The sequence below is a fragment of the Lithobates pipiens genome, unplaced genomic scaffold (genome assembly GCF_037356315.1).
Source record: "Lithobates pipiens isolate NorthernLeopardFrog02 unplaced genomic scaffold, aLitPip1_a1.2 Scaffold_16, whole genome shotgun sequence".
Taxonomy (NCBI): Eukaryota; Metazoa; Chordata; class Amphibia; order Anura; family Ranidae; genus Lithobates; species Lithobates pipiens.
Window position 1 is genome coordinate 47,312,790 of NW_027507748.1, and position 26,683 is coordinate 47,339,472.

Consider the following 26,683-nt stretch of genomic DNA (forward strand, 5'->3'; position numbering starts at 1 on the left):
TCCTCCTACACTCCAAAGACATGCAGGTAGGCTAATTGGCTTCTGTCCAAAATTGGCCCTAGTATATGAATGGGGACCTTGGATTGTGGGCTCCTTGAGGGTAGGGACCAATGTGAGTGTACAATGTACAGGGATAGGGACAATTGTAGACACTCACTCAGGTTGAACTGGATGGACTGGTGTCTTTATTCAATCTTACTAACTATGAAACTATGAGAGAATGCATGCAAAACATTCTCTGAGTGGACAAGGTGATGAGTGATGTCCCTGCCCCGCCTCTCCACCCTGCCCAATCAGAGAGCACTTTGCAGGCATTCAGAAAGTGCAAAGTATTCTCTGAATGATGCCTGTGCCGAGTGTTCAGAATGCATGAGGCCGGCCACTCAGTGCAGGACCCCGAAAACAAGTGAACACTATTGGGAAGAGCGGTGGCTACTTTAGTGATTTCCAGCTTCCAGGGGCACCTTCCAGGTCTGGTGTATACAAAGTTATACTGGTTCCAGCTGAAAGTGTCTAACTGTAAAAATATAACATACCTGAAATTCATCTTTAACCACTTCAATACCGGGCACTTATACACCTTCCTGCCCAGACCAATTTTCAGCGTTTAGCGCTATCACACTTTGAATGATAATTGCACAGACATGCCACACTGCACCCAAATAAAACATTTTCATCATTTTTTTTCCCCAGATAGAGCTTTCATTTGGTGGCATTTGATCACCACTGGGGTTTTTATTTTTTGCGCTATAAATAAAAAAAAAAAAAAAAAAATAAAAAAAAAAAAAGACTGAAAATTTTGAAAAAAAGGTTTCTTCATTTTGGTTACAAAACTTTGTAAATACGTTTTCTCTCATTGGTCGGGCACTGATGAGGCTGCCCTGATGGGAACTGAGGTGGCACAGATATGCAGCACTGATAGGCGGCATTGGCAGGCATCACTAGAGTGCCAGCCCTAATAGGCAGATTTGCATCCCTAGTGGGTGCTAGCGGGCTTACCTGGTGGCCATCCTCGGGGGGGGGGGGGGGGGGGGGGAAGCACTCGTCTGTCAGTGCGAGTAGAGAAAAAAGCAGATACTTGGCTTTTCCTGTTTACACTGTGATTGGACACAACTGATCATGTAGTAAAGAGCCTACCTCAGAGGCTCTGTACCTCCATTGGAGATGCGATGTGTCAGACTGACACATCACACCACCGCGCACTCCCGCAGCATATCCTGCTGGACGTCATGACGCTCAGTCAGGATAACCAAATCACTTTCTGGCCATCATTTTGCTATATGGAAGGCAACAAATGCTTTTTTTGCAGTTAAAAACTAAATAAGAGTATTATTTTTGTTAGGAGCCTGTAAAGTAGGGGTCTCTAAACTTTATAAACAAAAGGGCCAGTTTACTGTCCTTCAGACTAAAGACGTCAGCGGGAATAAACCATACTCCGTCTATTGTGTCCCTTCATCGGTGTCAGTGGGGGAAATATGTCCCATTGGTATCAGTGGAAGAAAATAGGGGTTGAACTATATTGTTTTTCAGGGCTGATAGCGATTTTTCTGGTGCTTTTAAGGCCGATATCAGGTGCTGATATTCTGTAGAATTACCTTTTTTTTTTTTGTTTTGTTTTGTAAAACACAGTCCTTTTACATTTTTTTTTTTTTAATCAATTTTATCACTGTCACAAGGAATGTAAACATCCCTTGTGACAGCAATAGGTATGTGACAGGTACTCTTTATGGAGGACCCCTCCACTGCACTTAAAAGTATTCAAAAATGCCAAGATCACGCAACCACCTCCCACGCGGCCACTGTACATAAACGGCCAGGTGGCCTCTCATCGTTCTGAGAGGATGTTCAGGAACGAGCGTTATGATCACAGGATCCAGCCGAGCAGAGATCGGGATATGGGCGCTGTGATTGGCCCTCCTGATCACGTTACAGCTAAGCAGTAGCATTGTAATTTGTGGTCAAAATTTAAGAGAAATTACTTATTTGAAAAATATCAGAAACTAAGAAAAATGCATTAAAAAAAAACAAAAAAAAAAAACCCAATGGCAATTAAATAACATAAAAAGAAAGCACCATTTGTGTGAAAAAAAAAATGTCATATGGGTACAGTGTTGCATGACTGAGCAATTGTCATTCAAAGTACAAGCGCACCAAAAGCTGAACATTGGTCAGGGAAGAAGGGGGTGAAGTGCCCGGTATTAAAGTGGTAAAATACTTCCGAGTGGCTGCTTAGCCACATTGGTACCGGGGCGATGCCTGCCATCACCCCGGTACAACTACTTGGAACAATATTGGTAAGTTTGTTACCAATAACAATTCTTAAAAAGAAAAAAAAAAAAGTGAATATTGGCAGTGCTGATAATCAATCGTCCCCTAGAAAACAGACTGTCTGTGTAGCTGTCTGCCCGTACCTCCAATACAGCCAGGCAGTTACACTGACAGGAAAACTCAATTAACTACTAGAGCGATCAACAGCGCCCTGGTAGTTCATTGGGAACTACAAGATGACAGCTGCAAAGGTTTTTGGTACTTGTAGTTCATTCATTCACAGAACACTGAACGAAGGACATGGCCAGGTGGGTGAAGCACACCAAAGGGAGATGGGGGAGTGTGGGGGCTGGTGCATCTAACATTTTACATGTTATACCCTGAATATGGGTGTAACATGTTACAAAAAGGTGAAATTATCCTTTAAATGATCTAGGGAACTGAGCCTATATAGCAATTGTAACCCTTTTGATCCTGATCACAGGCAGTCTCTTTGGCCAGTAGAGAGCCTCTTGAGACAGGAGTGGGTCACAAACCTAAATATATATTATATACATACATACATACACACACACACACACACACACACACACACACACACACACACACACACAGTATCTCACAAAAGTGAGTACACCCCTCACATTATTGTAAATATTTTATCTTTTCATGTGACAAAGAAGACACTTTGCTACAATGTAAAGTAGTGAGTGTACAGCTTGTATAACACTGTAAATTTGCTGTCCCCTCAAAATAACTCAACACACAGCCATTAATGTCTAAAGCGCTGGCAACAAAAGTGAGTACACCCCTAAATGAAAATATCCAAATTGGGCCCAAGGTGTCAATATTTTGTGTGGCTGCCATTATTTTCCAGCACTGCCTTAACCCTCTTGGGCATGGAGTTCACCAGAGCATCACAGGTTGCCACTTGAGTCCTCTTCCACTCCTCCATGATGACATCACAGAGCTGGTGGATGTTAGAGACTTCTTTTTGCCCCACAGATGCTTAAGTCAATAGGGTTTAGGTCTGGAGACATGCTTGGCTAGTCCATCACCTTTATCCTCAGCTTCTTTAGTAAGGCAGTGGTCGTCTTGGAGGTGTGTTTGGGGTCGTTATGTTGGAATACTGCCCTGCGGCCCAGTCGCCAAAGGAAGGAGATCATGTTCTGCTTCAGTATGTCACAGTACATGTTGGCATTCATTTTTCCCTCAATGAACTGTAGCTCCCCAGTGCCGGAAGCACTCATGCAGCCCCAGACCATGACACTCCCACCACCATGCTTTACTGTAGGCAAGACACACCTGGTTGCCACCAACACACTTAACACCATCTGAATAAAATAAATTTATCTTGGTCTCATCAGACCACAGGACATGGATCCAGTAATCCATGTCCTTAATCTTCTTGTCTTCAGTTAACTGTTTGTGGGCTTTCTTGTCTTCATCTTTAGAAGAGGCTTCCTTCTGGGACGACAGCCAAGCAGACCAATTTGATGCAGCGTGCGGCATATGGTCTGAGCACTGACAGGCTGAACCCCCACCCCTTCAACCTCGGCAGCAATTCTGGCCGCACTCATACATCTTTTGACAACCTCTGGATAAGACGCTGTGCACGTGTACTTAACTCCTTTGGTCGACCATGGCAAGGCCTGTTCTGAGTGGAACCTGTCCTGTTAAACTGCTGTATGGTCTTGGCCACCATGCTAGAGCTCAGTTTCAGGGTCTTGGCAATCTTCTTAAAGCCTAGGCCAGTGATGGCCAACCTTGGCACCCCAGATGTTTTGGAACTACATTTCCCATGATGCTCACGCAGTGTAGTTGAGCATCATGGGAAATGGCACCCCAGATGTTTTGGAACTACATTTCCCATGATGCTCAACTACACTGCGTGAGCATCATGGGAAATGTAGTTCCAAAACATCTGGGGTGCCAAGGTTGGCCATCACTGGTCTAGGCCATCTTTATGTAGAGCGGCAATTTTTTTTTTCAGATCCTCAGAAAGTTCTTTGTCGTGAGGCGCCATGTTGAACTTCCAGTGACCAGTATGAGAGAGTGAGAGCAATAACACCAAATTTAACACACTTGCTGCCCATTCACACCTGAGACCTTTTAACACTAACGAGTCACATGACACCGGGGAAGGAAAATGGCCAATTGGGCCCAATTTGGAAATTTTTACTTAGGGGTGTACTCATTTTTGTTGCCAGCGGTTTAGACATTAATGGCTGTGTGTTGAGTTATTTTGAGGGGACATCAAATTTACACTGTTATAAAAGCTGTACACTCACTACATTACATTGTAGAAAAGGGTCATTTCTTCAGTGCTGTCACATGAAAAGATAGAATAAAATATTTACAAAAATGTGAGGGGTGTACTCACTTTTGTGAGATATTGTATATTCAGCTGTCAACATATGGGTCTACTGTTTCCACATGCAATTACCTATGAAGTTAGCCTCAGCCATCGTAATTCTTCATCACACACCTCATTTTAAATATCTAGGTTCACTTTGAAAACCTGCAGACATCTCCACCCTTAATGATAAAGATTTTCATAACGAAGGCCGACCATACATGGATCAGCAGGGACAGGCCGTATTTCCTTCCATGTATGGGTAAGGTTGATTGTAAAACAAGTCAATCTATCGATCGACTTCTACACACACACAGCCTGTTGGGAATGTTCTCTTGATCAGCATCAGCGATGCAGAGGAGTGTCTGACAGAAGGGAGATCTTCTTGCGGTCAGAATATAATAGCTCAGTGAGAGGGATTCCCCCAGTCACATCAAGTGTGTAGATGGGGAAATCCGGTCACACATTTTCTTTTGTTCAACCTGCTGGCTGAAAGAAAAAATTACTCCTGTATGGCCAGCCTAAGCTCGATACACACTATACAATTTTATTTAGATTTTAGTCCCCCCCTTTAGACCATACCATATAGACCATTTCCCCACCCCCCCCCCCCTTTAGACCATATAATATATGAGGTCAAACCTAAACACTCTCAATTTGTATGCAATCAGGCAGGCCCTTACACTACATAGTTGAAGGAAACTATAAAGGAAATCAAACAACAAAAGTGGTATAGTGTGTATCCAGCTTAAGGGTACGTCTGAACAGATTTGGACTTGCGGCAGCCGCTGGTCAGTGTGTCTTAACAGTGGCGAGTCCCACTGTCAGAATGCAATGTCACGGGAGGGATTTCTTCTTCCGCCTCATTTCTGTGAGTAGAGGAAACAGTTCGGTCCCTTTCAGCCAGGGTGAACCATCTGTCCATTTCCATCCGACTGTCACCTGACCCGATCTGCTGGACGGAAAGGAAACGGATCTTCAGATGTTTTTTTAGCAGACAGGATCGGATGCTGGCGGGTGTCAGTGGACACGTTTGCGGACATCTGCCGCTCCAAAGAGAGCAATGGATAATCTGATCAGGTCTGCCTAAAAAAACTGACAGGTGGATCCGATTGGTCCATCATTGTGAAAGGGACCTTAGAGAATTGAAGAAAAAAAAAAAAAAAAAACACTATCTTGTCTATGGCCAGCTTTGGTATTTGAGGCCAGCCATGATTGTGGCATAGAGATGGATGATCAGCACCCATACACTCAGGGTCTTACCTGCTGCAGAGTCTCCACAGCGGAGCCATCCTCCTCCGCAGCTCCACTCGTGAACTCCACCTCCTTGCCGCCGAATTGGGTGAACTCCGAGTCCTCGTGCGTTACTTCTTCCTCCTCGCAGTCTTTATCCTGGTCTATGTGGGTTCCGTCCAGCCGTAGTGATTTATCTGGCTCGAGATCTTCATCTTCTTCACCATCCAGAACAGGCTGCGACAGACATAAAAGATATCCCAATGACACCACAGACAGGGTAAACAACTAAATACATCAGTGATTTTGGATTTTCTTTAAGCAAAGAGGGTCCTGTAGCTACACAACACCTTCAGTGTGCTCTTATATTAATAAAAAATAAAAATAAAAAAAAGGAAGATGGAACTAAACCCGCCTATCGTTTTCAATTAAGGAAGCTGCCATCTTGGCCTCTGATCTTCAACTGCCGCGGTGCTGCACATGTGATCAGTTATGACACCGGCCATTTCATGGTTTGACAGTTTGGTTGAGAGGGCAAAGCCAATGTGACAGTTACATTCCCGTTACATGACAGCAATGTAACCGTTTTTTGAAACCGGTAAATTGATGGGTTTAGTTCCGCTTAAAAAAAATAAAAAAAAAACACAACACAACAAAAAAAAAAAATAAAAAAAAATTATTTTTACTCAGAAAACATTCACCTGTGAAAAGGGACAGTGAACACCAAATTATTCCTAGTGGACCCACCACCAACAAAACATAAAAGCTACTTTGTGGGTTGACCAAAATATCTACGATTTCCCATCACGGCTCTGTAATTGGACGTACATTGGATCCCCAACACACTTTGCACCAGTGAAAGAAAAAACGTGAATAGTCAGATCTAATAGGCCATATAGGTGGTTCTGATTACCTGGAAAAAGCTTATGGATGCGTCAATCCCTGGAAATCCTTGTAGATAACTCATCTCCTCAATCGGCTCAGACATAACCTAGCGCAGAATAGGGTTACCTTATCAAATGTTTACACTACTGCACCGCTAGCATGGGGCCAGTGCACCCAGAGGCGATACTTCACAATGCTTAAGTATTTTGGGCTTGCAGTGATTAGCTAGTAGAGACGGAGGAAGGTGAAAATGCACCCCGAGAGGAGCTTTAAAGGCCAAGTTCACCATTGGGAACACGTTACAGGTTCCACCCGTTTTCAGGGTGAAACATGTAACATGTTCCCGATCCAGCATCCACTTCCTGATTTCCACACTCCCATTGACAGAAGGCCCGGCTCCCCCAAATAACAGCTGTCACCATTTAACAAGCCCACATTGGTTCATCATTCATAGAGTTCTGAATAAATGAACTACAAGTACTGACAGCTGTCTGCTGATCATGGGTGCAAAGCTTTCAAGACTACAAAAATAAGTAAAAATAAACAAATTCAGGTTTTTTTACCCGCCAAAAAAAATAAAATAAACAAAAAAAAAAAAAAACAGACAAAAAAACTAAGTACATTTTAGGGTTGCACGGATACCATTTTTTCCCCACTGGTGAGTAAGAGTACCGATACCTTCAGTCAAGTACTCACTGATAAGGAGTACAGATACCCTTTTAGTGAGATTTGAGCCCATACAAAATGAATGGTCTCAAATCGCACTGCAAAGAATCGCATGTTATTTGAACAGGAATTCAGTACAAATTTTGTCCGAATCGCATGTGGTTTCCCGCACCGCTCCTGCATGAACCCAGACTGAAGTTACTATGTCAAGTCTGGGTCACACAGATGGAGGGGGGGGGGGGGGGGGGGGGGGGTCGGGGCGGCAACCACATGTGATGCAGACAGGAATTGCACACCATTTTCATTCAAATCACATGCGATTCTTTGCAGTGCGGTTTGAGCTCATTTATTTTGTATGGGCTCAAATCGAAAAGGTATCAGTTTTAGGTATCTGAGCAAATTCACACAAACACAAAACACACACAGACCAGCAGTCTGGGAATTCTATGAAAGGACAGCGAGGGCCGGCCACAACCCGGGGGAGCGTCAGACAGTGCTGTCCGCCAGGGAAGCCAAGAATTGTACGGATTCCTCCCCCACTAGCCAAATGAGCATTTAACTCCACTGCATGGGTAGATTTAAAAGCAGCCCGGAGTTGAGCATTAAAGTGGTTATAAATCTCAGACATGAAATAAGAAGAAGAAAAAAAAAAAAAAAAGCATATCCCTCTATGGTGTGTACTTGTCTCAGTTATGAGCACTAAGCGTCAGTTCTGTATGCTGCCTCATCCCTCTGCTATCAGCATGAATCACTTTGGACAACTTCTGACACCAAGAGAAAAATGGTGACAGGGGAGGGACGTATATCTGACAGACTCAGCTCTCTTCATGTGTACTGCATGGAGGGGGAGGTGTCCCTTCCCTCCAATCAGCCCTCTTTTTTACTGACAGCTCAGACAAGCTTTATAAAATTTAGCACTTTGAAAGGATGTAGAGACGAAAAGACTGCAGATAAACGGGTACAACTTATGTAGGAGGATTTGTTTCATCTCTGTGGATCACCTGAGGATAGTGACTTCACTGGGTATATTATGTGGGGGGTTTACAACCGATCCACCGAATACAATAAAAGGTCTCCACTCCAAATCTTTGAGGTACAAACATATAAGCCCCTTTTTTCTCCAGCAGGAATAGAGAGGCCCCCCTTTGCCATGTGGACTGGCAGGAATTCTCACCAGCCAAATCCCACATGACAAAAACAAAAAATAAAAAATAAAATGAGATGCAAACAGTAACATTTTAGGTGGGGGGGAATAAACCCTTTAACTGCAGGGTGACCTCCATCTGTAGCCTACAGGAGTAAATGGGGTTGATTTACAAGCAAACAGACTGTGCCCTTGGCAAGTGCAATTGTGCAAATCTTGGCTGTTGATTAAATCCACTAACTTGGGAGCTGGGGGGGGGGTCTCAGGGCTGAGTCCCGCTGTCTGTGTCAAAGGAATGGACATGGGAGCATACCCACACGAGTGCCCCGAGGGAGAGTACTTCGACGGGGCACCCGAGAACAGGAGGAGCCAGGAGCGTCGCTGACGGACCCCAGAAGAGGATCGGTGCAAAACCAACTGCACAGAGGAGGAAACTATGACTTTTTTTTTTAAATGAACCTTTACATATCCTTTAACCTACCTCTGGGTGCTTCCTCCGTAAGTGGCGGCTCATGGAGGCTCGGGTGGAGACCTTGGTTCCGCACAGATGACAACTCTGAGCCTCCACCTTGTCATGAGTGAGCTGGACGTGTTTCTGGAGCATGTATTCCGTGACGTACTTCTTATCGCACACCGAGCAAGTCCACTGCTTTCCTACTGCCCCGAATAGAGACGCGCCAAAGGCGTGTGAGAGAACAAGGTTATATCAGAACTCTAATAAAAGAGCAATTAAGATCTCTAAATGTAAGAACAATTGCATCAGTTTCTAGAGTTTGGGATGAGAATAGGAACAGAACTCAACTCCTAAACTAGAATGAATTGCTATCTGTGCTTGCCCTGCTTCAAAAAAAAGGTGTGCTTGTGCTTTTCCTGTGCAGTGAAATAGAAACAGGTAAAGCGGAACATTACCCACAACAACGTGATAAAAAAAATAATGTTCTTCAGCCAGGAACATACATTGTGCATTGATAATTCTGCCACCATAATTAGTGTGTGCTGTAAATTGCCTCCAGCATTATTCCCGTCTCTTCTTGGTGGAGGCCGCCATTTTGCTGAAGCCCAGAGACCCTGAACAGCACTAAATCATTGATTTAACGATTTCAAAAAACAGTTACATTCCTGGAATGCCGGTGTGCTGTCAGAATCGGCGACCTGTCAGATTAGGTAAGGGAAAGTGACGATCAGTCAGCCGCGCATGCCTCCACCGCTACCAGCTTTGCTAATCTGACAGAACACCTGCAGTCAGAAGAAGGCGGCAGTGGACATCTTATTACACCCAGCTAAGTCTTGAATTATTGAGTAATTTTAGCAATAAAGTGACTTGAGGTTACATTGAGTAAATAATTGAGTAAATTTTAGCAGGTGGTGATTTGAGGCTACATTTTGAAAGAAGCTGGACGCCAGCAGTAGGAAGGTGGTGGAGGCCATGTTGGTACACCCCGCACTGGTCAGCACTAAACTTTTAGGCTTTCAAAATTAAACATCCAAACAGCATCACAGATGTCAATATACTATATTTATTTATATACGCTCACTTGATTGCTAAAATTACTGTGAAATTAAAGACGTAGCTCGGTGTAGCAAGTTGTCCGCTGCCTTCTTCTGACTGCAGGCATTCTGTGTTCTGATTAGCAAACCTGGTAGCGGTGGAACGCATGCGCAGCTAACGGAACGTCACTTCCGTTACCTGATCTGATGGAACACTGGTGTGCTAACAGTCACATTTGCTCGTGTCCTCAACCAAACTGTCAAACCATCAAATGTCTGGTGTCATTACTGATCACATGTGCAGCACCATGGCCAGTTGCAGATCAAACAGAAGCAGCTCCCTTGGCTGCAAAGGATAGGAGGGTTTAATTCCGCTTTGAGGCTGTCAGCAGATCAACCCCTAAAAACTCAGCAGCATCTAAAAATAGAGAGCAACTGAGCATGTGCAGAGCAGGGTGAGACAGTATTACTGGATTTTAAACACTATAGGCACTTATTTTTAATGTTTTACATATCTATACCTGCAAAAGGGGCCAGCCTGAAGTGATATAGCAGGATTACATTTTCTGACAAAATTTCAACCTTAACCCCTTCAATACCAGGCACTTTTACCCCCTCCTGCCCAGAACTGAATGAAAATATAATTGCGTGGTCATGCAACACTGTAAGCCCTTGTACACACGGTCGGACATTTTGACAACCAAATCCGTCGGATTCTGTCCGTCGGATCTTGTCCGAAACTGTTGCATACACACGGTCGGACTAAGTTGTCGAAAAATCTAATCATTCAGAACGTGATGACGTAATTTCGTTACGATGGGACTACGTTCAGGCTAGTAGCCAATAGCTTTGATGTATGAATTTGATCTGAGCATGTGTGGCACTTGGTCCGATCAAAATTCTCTACACATGATCGGAGTATGTCCGATCGAACCAGTTGGTCGGGAAATATTTCCAACAAGTTGGAAAATTGGGTCAGACGGAATCAGTCCGATGCATACCACACACAGTCGGATTATCCGACAACACGGTCCGATAGGACACATTCCGACAGATTCCCAGACCGTGTGTACAAGGACCAAGATATTTCTTCTCCCCCCCCCCCCCCCCCACACACACACACACACACACACACAGCTTTCTTTTGGGTTCTTTATTTCTTAGTAAACAAAAAAAAAAAAAAAAAAAACACAACAACACCCTACAAAAAAAGTTTGAAAACAAATTGCGTTTTTGTTTCGTTTACGAAAGTTTGTAAATAATTATTGACCAGAGCAATACAGTGTTGTCATAGCACTGTACTACTCTGGGGAAGTGATCGGGATTTTTTTTTTTTAGCACATTAGGATTGCATATACCAATTAATTTCATTGGTATAAGCAGCCATTTTTACTGAATAAAACAAGTTAATTCAGTGTCTTTGTTGCGATTAGCTGTGATTGGCCAACGCTATTTACATGGTACAAATGGGCTGATTGGCCTGTCTATCATGTGTTCACTGTGACCAATCACAGCTAGTAACACATTTGTTTACATTAGATGGCATGAACGGAAGCCCTCCAATGTTTAAAATTGTCATGTGATCTGCTGTGATTGGTCACAGAGATCACATGACACTGACAGCAGGCTGGTGAAGTGGTCATCAGGCTCAGCCGGTGACTGATCTCGCCACTGGGTGAGAGGCGCATCCTGGGAGGATGTCATATGAAATCCTCCAAGAACAACAGTGCTCCCACCTGGCCATCATTTTACTATAGGGGTTACATTTCTGCCCTCCCCAGCTGCTCATGTGACAGCAATAGGTGTCAGCACTTCGGACACTTGGGAGAAAGTGGGGCGAGTTGCATGCTCCTCATATCTTTTACTGCTTCTTAAGAATATGTAAATATTTCAACATCCATGAAATGAGCACTGGCGCACTTTGAAAAGGGTGACACTTGTGTCAGTCAAAACTTTAGGCTTATTGTGCTACATTGTCTATCATGGAATCTGACTGACAGAGATTCTGCCATAGATGTGATTTCATACAACTGCTGAGGCACGTCAGGAAAAAGTTTTACCACCCTCCCATTAAGCCGTTCCATGGTGACATCACAGTTAGCACATGACCATGGGCCAAGTATTAATCCAAAGCCATTTAATACATTTGCTACAAAGTTATTACTAGTAACACATGGCAAAAATGTGTTGTAGCCGCCATGCAAATGACAAAACAGAACACTTATACACTGGAACAGGCAAGAGCCGTATTTACCTGTGTGTACCAGTTTGTGGGTCTCCATTGTGTTCTTCTCACTGAATGTTTTTCCACACAGCTCACACATGAAGTCTTTGATACCTTTAAAATAATGAGGAGACACATGAGAAGAGCGAACATCAGGTTTACTTATCCTGGTGGCAGATAAAGGCTCCTCTATAGAAAGTGTAACAGATTGTGGGGGAGATTTAAGAAAACGGCATGCTGCAAAATCTGAGGCAGCTGTGCATAGAAACCAATCAGCTTCCAGGCACGGGAGAGCCCAGAGAAGCACCGGATGGCAGCATGAGGGGGACGTCCCCTCCCATCGCCTATAAGAACGATCAAGCGGCGGAACTTCCACTATGATCATTCTTATCGTGCAAAGAATCGCCGTCTGCAAAAAATTATATCTGAAGGATGCCTCTAGCTGCAGGCATCATTCAGATATTCCCCCCCCCCCCTAAAAGGCAAGGACGTAATTTTACTATGGCCGGGTTTAAGTGAAATAGTGCACCTTCTAAATCACTACCACTGATTTAAAAGGGTTTCTAAAACTTCAGACTTATTAAAATAACAAGCATGTCATACTTACCTGCTCTGTGCAATGGTTCTGCACAGAGCAGCCTTTATCCTCCTTTTCTCGGGTCCCTAGCGGGCGCTCCTGGCTCCTCATTTTCATCAGTCTCCCCATAGGAAGCCGATATGGAGGAACTCCTGCAGGCTCGCTCCCGCGCCCCACTGCCTGCCTCCATAGATACAGAAAGCGGGGCATAGTTCTACCCCCTGCTCCCTCGTCACAGCGTTTGATTGACATCAGTGGCTCCCCACTGCTATTGATCTGCCCTGGAAGGAGGGACAGAGGAGAGAGCCGCTGCTCTCATGCCTAACACTGGATTGGAATGGGGCTCTGAGCCACAGAAGGTTTTCTTACCTTAATTCATAGAATGCATTAAAGCAAAATAAATTGAAGGCTTTAGAACCACTTTAAACCATATAGAGAAAAAGTTTGCCTCAATAACATGACTTTGCCTGGCAGCTGTGGGATCCGTACATTGGCGTTCCTCTTACCTGTGTGCCTTTTGTAATGCTTCAGCATGTTGACTTTTTGTGCAAACTTGCGATGACACTCTACACACTCGTACTCCTTGATGCCCTTGTGTAGCTTCATGTGATGCCGCAGGGCATGTTTGGTCTTCATTCCTGGAGGTCAGTAGTAGGAAGAAGGGTGATCTTATTAAACTACATCTAAAACTCTAACTTGATGACATTTAAGAAGCGATTTATAAAAGTTGAGGTAAGGTCTGTTTACGGCTTTAATGAAAATGAAGGGAAGAGGAAAAAAAATTATAAATAAAAAGTAGTGTTTGAAGGAGAAGAGCCCAGCCACAGGACCTGTTGAAGTAACCGGCCCTTTGCTTCTACTATGGAGTGTTTTTTGCAGCACATGGTACTGCAGGCTGCACACTGCAGGCATCATTATTCAAAATTGCATAACCTGTAGTCCATGGATATCTGCTCTGCTTTAAAGAGGAAGTAAACCCTGATGAGTTTACTTCCTCTTTCATTCCCTGCAAAGGTAAAGCATAATGGACTACTATGCATCGCATAGTAGCCCATTATGTGTCACTTACCTGACACAGGAGCCAGCGAAGTCGCCGCTGTCCCCTGTAGTCCGCCGCATCCATCTTCTTGGTGGGGCCTCGCAGCTCCGCCGCTGTCATTCGGCGAAGCTGCGATGACGTCACTCCCGCGCACGGGAGCTGACACGCGCGGCAGCTCCGTCGTTGAGAATGCCGCGCTCAGACAACGGTACCTGTTTTCGGGCAAATATCTCCTAAACCGTGTAGGTTTGGGAGATATTTCTTGGACCTACAGGTAAGCCTTAATCTAGGCTTACCTGTAGGTCAAAGTGGTTTGTAAGGGTTTACAACCACTTTAAACCGACCCTGTAAAAGAAGCAACTTTATATTTGTCTGTACTTGTAACTTAATACCCATCTACTGAACACTGCTTCTGTCTGACACTGGGTGAGTTGGATGCTGTCCTCCATTTGGGCACTGTGGTTGCTCACACCTTCCACTATGTCACTACAGGTTATCTGGTCATTTTGTTCGACTGGACAGTGAAAGGAGAAGCAGCACATCGATGATCTCATCTCTGTCACGCTGCTCTTTCCTCCTATCAGTATGCTTCTTTCCCTTTTTGTTATGCAGCCAGGCTGCATAACAAGAATATACAGTGTAATATACCATATTTGTTGGTGTATAACACACACTTTGTTCCCCTGAAAATAGGGGGAAAATTGCAGGTACGTGTTATACACCGACAGCGTACCTCGAAGGGGAAGGAGGGGGGCAAGTGCCGCCGGAAATCACCAAGCCGTCATCTCCTCTCCACTCGCATGTCACACACACAGTCCCGCCTCCGCCACCGGCATTGGACCAGTGTTCTGTCCATCACAGGTGCTGATCCAATGGCGATGGCGGGACTGTGTATGCCACTGCTGACAGAGCGGAGGAAACAGATGACAGCTCGGTGATGTCCTATGAGAGATGGTGAGCTGCACTGAGAGGGCAGATGGGCACACAATTTTTTTTCCCCCTGAAACTTCCCTCTTAAATTGGGGTGTGTGTGTTATACGCCGATAAATATGGTATACATCATGATGGATTAGTGCCTCCATATATATACATTTACATTTACTATGGGTGTGCTACATATGGTAAACTCTGCCCTGACCATTGCTCTTGCACACAGAGCAGCTGCCCTGGTCTTGAATGGTCCAACCCTCCCCCCTGTACAGCGCACCAATCAACAATGTTGCTCAGGAAGCACAAACTTTGTTGACTGGTGACCCACCATGTAGGAGGGGGAGGGGGGGGAGGGGTGTCAGACTTTTGTAAGTAGTGGCCTGGCTTTCCAGTGTGCTGCAGGAACAGGGCAGCTTTACAGTACACACACACACCCATTCACAGTAAGTAAAAAGCAGCCTGACTACATTAAACCTGAGCTGAGCTTCAATTGGTTTTTAAAGCGGTAGTAAACTCTTCAAAAAAAAAAAAAAAAAAAGGGAAGAAGAAAAAGAAAAAAAGAAAGAAAGAAAATTTTCACCTGCGAGGCAAGATCATAATGTGCTAGTTTAGTATGCACCATCACCTCACTGGAATATCTCCTAAATGGTGCACATTTAGGAGATATTAATGTTACCTACAGGTAAGCTTTATTATAAGCTTACCTGTAGGTAAAAAAAAAAAAAAAAAAAGAAGATTTCACATTCCAGGGTTTACTACCACTTTAACACCTTTTATCTTGTGCCTGCCAACATGTATTCCTAGGACATCATAAAGTTTATCAGTAATCTATTCAGGTGTAATAGAACGCATGCACATTACCTTTCCCACACTCTGCACATAGATACTCGCGGATGTTATCATGGACTCTCATGTGTTCTTTTAACATGTCCTTCCTGGCAAAGGACTTGCCGCACTGTTCACACCCGTGGCTTTTTACCCCTGGAAGAAATGGAATGCGTTGTTAATGAACAGAAATGTATTTCTATGTAAATCATTTCTGAAGACAAGGAATCATTCCCTTGATATGGCTGCGTACAATACCTGAGTGAATAAGTTTGTGTCTCTCCAGGTTTCCAATGCTGTTGAAAATCCGGCCACAAACTTCACACGGATGTATGTATCTGCAAGAAAAAAACACAACAAGGACATACAATCAACACACAGCAAGTTTCACAATATGTGCTGTACAATACCAATAGACGGCAGCATTAAAGTGAACCTGTACTGGCCAAATATATTATAATAAAAAATAATAATATTATAGGCAACAGTGGTGCAGAAGTTGAGAACCTTATAGCACCAGCAGGTATCCCAAAATCAATTCCCGTATCCCTGTGGAGCACCCTGGATTTCTGGCTTTACATGGGGTCTGAAACTTCTGCCCAAGTTGAAATGTGTGACTAAATGACATAGTTAGTCAGGTTGGAAAAAAAAAAAACGAAAAAAAAAAAAAAACAGACATAAGTCCATCTAGTTCAGTCAATAAAAATGAATACAATCCCATATACACAATCCTATACCCGCAGTTGATCCAGAGGAAGACAAAAACCCCAGCAAAGCATGATCCAATTTGCTACAGCAGGGGAGAAAAAATAAATAAATAAAAAAAAGTTTCTTCCTGATCCCCGGGAGGCAATCAGATTTTCCCCGGATTAACTTGAAAATGTCAGTATCCAGTTATATTATGTACATTAAGGAAATAATCCAGGCCTTTTTTTAAAGCAATCTACTGAGCTGGCCAGAACCCCCTCTGGAGGGAGTCTATTCCATATTTTCACAGCTCTTACTGTAAAGAAACCTTTCCGTATTTGGAGATGAAATTTTTTTTTCCTCTAGACATAAAGAGCGCCCCCTTGTCCTCTGATGACCTTAAAGTGAATAACTCAACACCAAGCCCACTATACGGACCCCTTATATATTTGAACATGTTGATCATATCCTCCCTTAATCTCCTCTTCTCAAGAGTGAATAAATTCAGTTCCTCTAATATTTCCTTATAGCTGAGTTCCTCCATGCCTCTTATCAGTTTGGTTGCCCTTCTCTGCACTTTCTCCAGTTCCCCGATATCCTTTTTCTGAGAACTGGTGCCCAAAACTAAACTGCACATTCCAGATGAGGTCTTACTAATGGTTTGTACAGGGGGGCAAAATGATCTCTCTCTCTGTGGAGTCCATACCTCTCAATACAAGAAAGGATTTTGCTTGCTTTGGCAGATGCATGCATATTCGCCCCCATCAAATCATTCTCTGCAGCTATTACCTTTTGTACCACCACCCCCTCCCTTTAGAATGTAAGCTTTATGAGCCGGGCCCTCCTGTACCTTTTGTATTGAACTGTACTGTAATTGTGTTGCATGTGCCCCCACCCTATACATTGTAAAGCGCTGCATAAACTGTTGGCGCTATATAAATCATGTATCATAATAATAATAATAATAATAATAATAATAATAATAATAATATTCTTAGCCCCCAAGTGCATAATTTTACATTTATAAACATCAAACCTCATTTGCCCCTTAGTTGCCCAATTAAAAACAGTGCATTGAGGTCGGCTTGTAAATTGGAGACATCCTGTAAGGACGTTATTCCACTGCATAGCTTGGTGTCATCTGCAAAGACATACTCTATGATGCAATCTGTCAGTAGCATTAACACAGCCAATATTGTCCCCCCCCCCCCCAGTAAATAGATCGCTGCTTCTTCCTGGCAGTTGATGTTATTCTTACACTTTCTGTAACAGGGTGACAATGCTGTTCGCTCTGCAGGGAAATCCCTCAGCATCGTTGTTACCCTTTGGGACAGAAATGTCTTCGATGGGCATGTAGTTTTAAAAAGGACTTTAAGAGACACACAAGTTAAAGCCCAACTCCAGCTAAAAACCTTTTAAAATCAGAAAAAAATAAAATAAAATCAATCTGTTTGGAAACAAAAGGTTTAAGCAATGCAATATGGTTTAAAACCAATGCAGCCACTGCATTTAAAAGGATTGGTAAGCTGCAACATATTAACCACTTGCCTACTGGGCACTTAAACCCCCTTCCTAACCAGACCAATTTTTAGTTTTGGCTGCTCTCACACTTTGAATGACAATCACACACAGTCATGCAATGCTGTACCTATATGACATTTTTGTACTTTTTTTTCCCCCCCACACAAAACGGAGCTTTCTTTTGGTGGTATTTAATCACTGCTGTTTTTTTTATTTTTTGCGCTATAAATCAAAAAAAAAAATATAAAAAAAAAAAAAAAAAGAGACTGAAAATTCAGTAAAAAAAAAAAAAAAAAAAGTGTTGCAGAGTATTGCGCAGTATGGGCAGAGTATTGGCACTGAACAGCGCTGTGGGCACTACACATCCAGCCCACAGCGCTGCTGTCATCTCTCCCCCTCTCCCCTCGCACTGTACTGATCTGTACACAGAGGGGAGGGAGGAATCGGCATCATGACATGACGCTACCACCGCAATGCGCCAGGTCTTCCGGACCCGACGGTCACGGATGTTTGCTGAGCGCACCCCAGGGGGCGCGCGAGAGCAACATTCTGCGAGGACATCCATGGATACCCACCGAGAAAAACACGACCGCGCTGTAGCCGTCTTTCGGCTATGGCGCGATCGGCAAGTGGTTAAATGTTTGTTTTTGGGTTTAGATACACTAAGCACTGCTACTGTAAACATTTTTAGAGTAGGTCAGGTTCAGTTTAAGCACATCAAGGAAGTAAAAGGGTAGCACAATCCCGAAAGCAGAGAGGACAAGCACAATGTACATTAAAAAAAGCACACTTACTACTTTTATGTACATGGACTCTACTTTTATTAGTGATCTGCAGTAAGCCCTCTTAATGGCGACAACCCAGTCACACTTGCGCGACCTGTCATACGACTTTGGACATCAAAATCTGACGACAAGTTGTACTCCATGTTTTCCAATGATAACCATTCATATATGTGCAACTTATAGCAGAGGTCTGCCCACACCTGCAAAAATCGTTAGAATCACTCCCTAGGTAACACATTTAACCCCTTGATCGGCCCCCTAGTGTTAACTCCTTCCTTGCTAGTGACATTTATACAGCAATCAGTGCATTTTTAGAGCTCCGATCTCTGTATATATGTCCCTGGTCCCAAAATAGTGTCAAAAGTGTCCGATTTGTTTGCCACAATGTCAGTAACGATAAAAATTTCAGATCACCACCATTACTAGTTAAAATAAATAGATATGCCATAAATCAATAACCTATTTTGTAGACGCTATAACTGTTGTGCAAACCAATCAATATACGCTTATTGCGATTTATTTTTTTACCAAAAATATGTAGAAGAATACATATTGGCCTAAACGGAGGAAGACTTTTTTTTTTTTTTTTTAATTGGGATATTTATTATAGCAAAAAAAATAAATAAAAAATAAAAAAAATAACACAATTTATTGTTTTCTTCAGAATTGTTGCTTCTTTTTTTGTCTAGAGCGGAAAAAAAATAAAATCCGCAAGGGTGATCAAATACCACCAAAAGAAAGCTCTATTTGTGGGGAAAAAAATTTGCATTTGTGTACAGTGTTACATGACTGCGCAATTTTCATTCAAAATGTTTCAGCGCTGAAGGCGGAAAATTGGCCTGGGCAGGAAAGGGTTGAAAATGGCCGGTATTGAAGTGGTTAATATTAGTTACTCCTTTACTCTCTGGTTGTAGATGAACCATCTGTAGTAAACTGTCATGAAAGGGTGATGAGGAGAGATCTCAGACACATATAATGAAGGAAGCCTGGTTCAGTAGCGGACCCTTACTTTTGCACCTCTGGATCAGGCAGGTTCTCGCGGTGAATGACCATGTGCGCGTGGTATGTTGCTTTGAGGGCAAACCGGCGGTGACAGATACTGCAATTGTACCCATTCTCAGCATGGACATCCATAATGTGCTTCAAGTATTCCTTCCCCCGAGCAAAGGAGATCTAAGAAAACAACAATATTTACAGCTTGGATTTCACAGTTCTTTAGCATTGTTTCCAACTACAGAACACATCCTCTTATGTTAGCAGGAGTGGGTCTGTAGTCCTAACAGACTTCCTCTCCTAGGGTAATAGCACTGCTCCTTCACAGATGAGTAAAGTTACTGAGTGCTGTGACTCTAGGACAGGATCACCAAGGTGATAAAAGCCTGAAAAAAATAAAAATTAAAAACACAGCCACCACATCTAAGGACAGGTAAGCTGCAAAATACACAATTATTGTTCTGATGTTTGGATACAATTCACACCCAATTGATGGCTTTAGGGAAAATGTAACTGTTCTCAGGGCTAGCACAAATAAAGTAAAAAAAAAAAAAAAAAAAAAAAAAAAAAAAAAGAAGGAGAAACGCACAGCTTTTTTAAAATCACATACTGAATTTCCATTGCCCAATTTTGTGACAAGCTTACAGTTCTAATGTTTAAAGTATATATATATGCATACGTTAAAGGGGTTGTAAATCCTCAAGGTTTTTCACCTTCATACACTACGCTTTAAGGTGAAAAGCCTCCTGTGATGCAGCACCCCCCTCAGAGCCTGAACCCGGTCTTTCCAGCGACAGGGATCAGCACACCAGCTCCAGCCGATGTCTGATTGGCTAGATTGATAGCAGTACAGCCATTGGCTCCCGTTACTGTCAATCCAATGACGCAGGAGTCGGGGGGTGGGGCAGAGTTCTGCTGTCTACGTCAATGGACGCAGCAGCAGGACACGGGAGCGCGCCCGCATGGGTGCCCTGAGGGAGAGCTGCTCTCCAACTTGGCACTCAAGAAGAAGAGGGGCAAGGAGGACCGCTGATGAACCCCAGAAGAGGAGGATCGGGGCCACTCTGCAAAACCAACTGCACAGAGGTGGGAAGTATTACTTTTTTTGTTTCTAAAACGAACCTCTCATCCTTTAAACAACCAAAAGATTCATTACTTGAATAGAGTGGAATCTGAAAGTCCTTATGGTATGAATACATTTTGGTACAAATATCTTCTGTAGGATCTTACTGTGATAATTAGTGGTATGGAACAGCACAGCATTTAGATTAGACTGGTGTGGAGTATTTCATGTGCTGCACATTAGAGTAGTGTGTCACATCCAGCACAGGGAACAGAGTGAGATGGTTTGATGATGCAATATACAGCACAGCCAGATCTAGCCAACTTTTGCTCGTATTATAGTAAAGTATGAAGCTCTCTGGTCTGCAGCACACTAAACTCCCATGCGGTGGTAGGCTGCTGGTAGGGATACCTCCCACTTCCCTCACTTCCTGGTTATCAGCCACCAAAAATGAAACTTTTGGCTTTTAACAAAGCTACCAGGCAGCATTATCATTTAACCTCTTCCCATCATATGACGTCCTAAGGTTGAAGTGGTGATATTTAGATGATGATCATCCAGATCTCTTTGTTTTTATCTGGCGATTCCATCTATGGTAAAAAGCCTTCCTAGCAGCTAATTAGCCACTGGTCTGCTTTTACAGGCAGCAGGAGGGGACGTTCTCCACCCGCCCCCCCAATGGCACCTCTTTGAGCTCTCCCATGCGATAAGGGACCCAGAGACCCAATCCGGCAGCACCAGATTACAATAGAGTTGGCCGGGGACCGCATGGTCCCCAGCCAGCTCTATGATCCTAGGTCATGACATCGCTTCCAACAGATGTAAACACTGCCTTTTTATTTTCCCCGTAAAGCAAAGATAATTTAGTTTTGTTTTTTTTAACTCATGCTTTCCAGGGTAGAGGCAGGGGCGGACTGACCATTTGGCCCCTCGGGCAGTCCATTAGGGGGCCCCATCAGGGTTGCCAGCCTCAGTAAAACCAGGGACAGTATGTAAAAATCTGTGTTTTTTTACATCCGTCTCTGAAATGTCCCTTACTGACATCCTTTTGGTCTAAAAATCCTGAGTTTATAGCTGCCCCACCTCTCCAGTACCTTCTCAGCCAATAGAAACATGTCTGTGTATACTGTGTGTACATGTATGTGTATACTGTGTGATTGTATACTTTGTGGCCCCATAATCTCCTATTGCTCGGGGGCCCCATGAGTTGTCAGTCCGCCCCTGGGTAGAGGAGATGTCTGGGGTCTTATTGAGGAGCTGCCATGCCCTATTCCTATTACAAGGGATGTTTACATTTCTTGTAATAGGAATAAAAAATAAAATAAAACATTTAATAAAAAGGAGACAAAAAATAAAATAGTATTTAATAAATAGAGTGAAAAAAAAAAAAAAAAAAAAAAAAAACGCCCCTTGTCCTCGCCTACATACGTACAGAGGTTTGCACCACACATGTGAGGAGAGCAAGAGTTCTAGTACTAGACCTTCTCTAACGCTAAGCTGGTACGAAAAAAATAAAAATAAATATTCATTAAAAAAAAAAAAAAAAAAAAAAAAAGTGCCTTTTTATTCTCTAGGCCATTGATGGCGAACCTTGGCACCCCAGATGTTTTGGAACTACATTTCCCATGATGCACTGGCACTCTGCAGTGTAGTTGAGCATCATGGGAAATGTAGTTCCAAAACATCTGGGGTGCCAAGGTTCGCCATCACTGCTCTAGGATCTATGTATAATTAATTTAATTAAATTAATTTGTTTATATTTATGTATTCTCTAGGATCTATTTAATTTAAGTTATGTATAATTAATTTAAGTTAACTTGGTGCTCTGTAGTTGTCCCTACCTGGCACCTCTTGCAGGCATACTTGTGGGGCTCGGAATCAACGCTGCCATCTGAGTTGTCATCGTTGTCTTCCGAGGAAATGCCAATCTTCCTGATAAACTCTTCTCGTTGCTGATCATTCATCAAGGCGATGTCCTAAAATACACACAACCTGTATAAGAACTGCTCATACCTGACCTTGGCACCCAATGGCCGGACGACTCATGTACAATGCATACCTTGAAATGGATGTGGATGTGGTCTCGGAGGACGTCCACTCGAAAGAATTTGCGGCCGCAGATTTCACAGGTGTATTTCTTGTCTCCATGAGTGAGGAGATGCTTATTCATATTACTGCGACAGGAGAACATCTGCAGGGACAGAACACACAGCACAATCCTTACATGCTCCAAATTCTGGGATGACATGCAGGTGTAAATATGGCTCCTTGTCCTGGTTTTCATTATTGATATGAATGGAGGCCTCAGACAAAAGCACTAAAGCCCCATACACACTATTAGTTTTTCTGCTGAGTTTTTCCTTCAGATTTACCAAAACCAAATAATATGAGGTCAAACCTTAGGACGTGTATGTGTGTGCAATCAGACAGGCCCTTGCACTACATGGTTTTGGTAAATGTGAAGGAAAAACTTAGCAGAAAAACTGATAGTGTGTATGGGGCATAAGTTGCTCGACCTAGACCAGGGATATGCAATTAGCAGACCTCCAGCTGTTGCAAAACTACAAGTCCCATTATGCTCTGCCTCTGGATGTCATGCTCGAGTCCTGCTATGGCTCATGGGACTTGTAGTTCTGCAACAGCTGGAGGTCCGCTAATTGCATATCCCTGACCTAGACTAACAATGTTGCAGACAATCTGTACACACAGGAAGGTTATACGATGCCTTGTTCAGGTCATGCCGCGTACACACAACTGGACTTTCTGGCAGACTAGGTCAGATGGAATCAGTTTGGACAATCCGATCGTTTTTCCATTTTAAAAATCAGACAGACCTAGAAATAGAACATGTTTCAAATCTGTCCGGCGGACTCAAATCCTATCGGGAAAACCATTCGTCTGTAGGCCGGTCCGATGGACCAAATACGACGCAAGGGCAGCTATTGGTTACTGGGTATTGAACTTCCTTTTTTAGTCCCGTCTTACGTCATCACGCACAAAACAAAAAGGACTTTTGAACGGACTTAGTCTGTTTGTGTGTGGCAAAGTCCGTTTGTTCGGAAATCCGTCGGAACTTCGCTGAAAAGTCCCTCGGGAAGACCGTCAGGAAGACCGTCAGGAAGACCGTCGGACCTAGTCTCCCGGAAAGTCCGGTCGTGTGAATGGGGCATCAGTGTCACCTTACAGCTCATCATCAGGTTTTCTACTTGAGCAACCGGAACTCAGGTATGTAATGGAAGAGAACAAAAGAAAACCAAGAACAATGACATTGCTACAACACAGGAGGGAGACATCTGGGACAACACTGCTATCACAGTGGATATTGGCCTGTACCGGTAGGCAACTGCAACATTCCAGCTGTGGTGAAACTACAAATCCCATCATGCTTCTGCCTCAGGTAGTCATGCAGGTGGCCGTCAGTCTTGCAATGCTTCATGGGACTTGAAGTTCCACAACATCTAAGGTGTTGAGGTTACCTTCCCCTGGTATACACTGTCTTCTCCACACCCAGCCTGCACAAGTTAAAGACCAGCTGCAGTCTGCTCACATAAATTTGTAATAAAAGCATCTTTGCCATTCTGAAGCTTCCCTCCAACCACGTTGCATATTATTTTATATATACTGCGATTCTGTAGTTGCCAAATATGCTGCAGAAATCTCACTGACTAGGGCAGGCACTACGTTCGTCAATTTAGCACTGTATCCTTAGAAATTTCCATGGCCCACGTCCCTTTTCTTTTAACCAACCAAAACCTATTTTGTGATCTCTAGCCTTGACTATTGTAACTCCTTTCTCACAGGCCTACCTCTCCATAGGCTTCTATACTATAATAATAATAATAATAATAAAAAAAAAAAAAAATAATCCAAATTGGTAACAAGGACTCACTTTCCCACACACAGGACACGCAGATGGTTCCTTCCTGTACTTTATGGAGTTATCTGTTGCCTGTTGGATGGACTCCCGCTTCACCCGCCTCACACCTGCAGAAGACATCGGTCACTCAGGGGGAAAAAAAAACAAAACAACCCCCCCCCCCCCCCCAAAACACTAACATTTTATATCTCTATTGACATGCTGGAAAAAATATATTCATAAACTGGACCTGAATACAGAATTCAAAGTTTGAAAGTAACTCAGGCATGTCCAAAGTCCGGCCCACGTCCTGGTTTCAAACGGCCGCTTGGTAACTTGGAAAAAAAGAAATGTATATATTCTCTCTATCTTTTTTTGTGGCCCTCCAATGAATTTCTGAGTGCCAGGGCCACAAAAGATATATATTCTGGCTGCCCCGGAGGGGACAGGGATGAGTGCCGTACATACAGAAGAATTTCCTGTGTATGTTTCGGCCTCTGTAATAGGAATTGCCGCCTCCTGCACTGCCATTGGACGACTGTTCTGTCAATCAGAGGAGGCAGGACTTCGTATTAAAGAGCCCGCAGAGAAAACAGGAGTTTCTCCTGTATGTAATCTGTTGGCACTCGTCCTGCCCCCCTCCCTGTCCCCTCTGAGGCTGCACTCATGGCAATGGTGGGCGGGGGGGTGGCTGCACTCATGGCAATGGTGGGGGGGGGCTGCACTCATGGCAATGGTGGGGGGGGGGGCTGCGGCTGCACTCATGGCAATGGTGGGGGGGGGGGCTGCGGCTGCACTCATGGCAATGGTGGGGTGGGGGGGCGGGCTGCGGCTGCACTCATGGCAATGGTGAGGGGGGGGGGGGGGGCTGCACTTATCTTATGGCAATGGTGAGGGGGGGGGCTGCGACTGCACTCATCTCACGGCAATGGTGAGGGGGGGGGGGGGGGCTGCGACTGCACTCATGGCAATGGTGGGGGGGGGAGCTGCACTCATGGCAATGGTGGGGGGGGGGGCTGCATTGATGGGCACTGACCCTTGTTGTTGCTTCAGTTATTTAAAGTTTACCTTTTTATCTGAATTTTCCCTCTTAAAGCGGAGGTCCACCCTAAAGTGGACCTTCCGCTCATCGGAACCCTCCCCCCCTCCGGCGCCACAATTGGCACCTTTCAGGGGGGAGGGGGGTGCAGATACCTGTACAGTACAGGTATCTGCACCCACTTCCGAGATAGCTCTCTTCGGAAAGGGGCGTAGATTACGCCCCTTTCCGAAAGTCCCCCGCTGCCTGCTGGGAAACACACAGATCCCAGAGGCAGCGGGTCCATCCTTATTGCGCAGCGCGACTCGCACATGCGCAGTAGGGAACCGGGAAATGAAGCTGAAAGGCTCCACTTCCTGATTCCCATACCCAAGATGGCGGCGGCAGCACCCGAGAGACGATCGAGAGATCGGCTTCGGGTGCCGACATCGCGGGCGCGCTTTAATGTGAAGGTGTGTGTTATACGCTGATAAATACGGTATATCCAAATAACACGCCTGAGCTCATCCCTTCACCACACACAGCCACAAAGGCAAGATAATTCTTGTTGGGCAGTGTATTATTGCTCGGACGAACACTAATAGACCGAATTTTAATGGTTCAAAGAATGTCAGGTAAAATGGTCGGCCCTCATGCATGTTCACTTTATCAAATCTGGCCCTCTTTGAAAAAACGTTGGACACCCCTGGTTTAACTGAACTTTTTTGTTCAGAATTCGTGTCGGAGGCTTACAACCACTTCAATGCAGCTGTTAGTTTGTTTTTTCACGGTGATGAATGTGCTGTAGAGTATGTCAATGGACAGGAATAAACAATGAGCATTATGGAGTTAGCCTTAATTTACAATTTTAACAGCCTCCAATCTTCTGTGGAGACTTTCCACAAGATTTTGGAGTGTATCTGTGGGAAGTTATGCCCATTCTGCCAAAAGAGCATTTGCGACATCTGGTACTAATGTTAGGGGAGAAGACCTGACTCAAAACCCCACTTCCGGAGACGGGCCGTGGCCCGATCTCCCAGAGGTTTGGCCCCCCCCTCCTTCTTCCGACACCGGGCCAATTAGAAAGCACAGAGCACTTCGTGGATGCCCAGTAGGGTACACCCT

General features: G+C 44.1%; 1 protein-coding gene across 8 annotated transcripts in view; it reads right to left on the bottom strand.

The window, feature by feature from the left end:
* Positions 1 to 26,683, bottom strand: part of PRDM15 (PR/SET domain 15) — an 86,707-nt gene that overhangs the window by 1,302 nt on the left and 58,722 nt on the right. For 6 of the 8 annotated variants that reach the window (XM_077479853.1, XM_077479854.1, XM_077479852.1 and 3 more), the window contains 11 exons: positions 24,574 to 24,668; positions 22,744 to 22,875; positions 22,526 to 22,660; positions 19,638 to 19,801; positions 15,894 to 15,973; positions 15,672 to 15,791; positions 13,348 to 13,479; positions 12,295 to 12,378; positions 9,034 to 9,209; positions 6,771 to 6,848; positions 5,888 to 6,094 (listed from right to left, as the gene is read on the bottom strand). In XM_077479853.1, the coding sequence (XP_077335979.1) occupies positions 5,888 to 6,094; positions 6,771 to 6,848; positions 9,034 to 9,209; positions 12,295 to 12,378; positions 13,348 to 13,479; positions 15,672 to 15,791; positions 15,894 to 15,973; positions 19,638 to 19,801; positions 22,526 to 22,660; positions 22,744 to 22,875; positions 24,574 to 24,668 (1,403 nt within the window). The remainder of the gene's footprint in view (positions 1 to 5,887; positions 6,095 to 6,770; positions 6,849 to 9,033; positions 9,210 to 12,294; positions 12,379 to 13,347; positions 13,480 to 15,671; positions 15,792 to 15,893; positions 15,974 to 19,637; positions 19,802 to 22,525; positions 22,661 to 22,743; positions 22,876 to 24,573; positions 24,669 to 26,683) is intronic. The other 2 variants (XM_077479855.1, XM_077479856.1) reach the window with 2 other exon arrangements.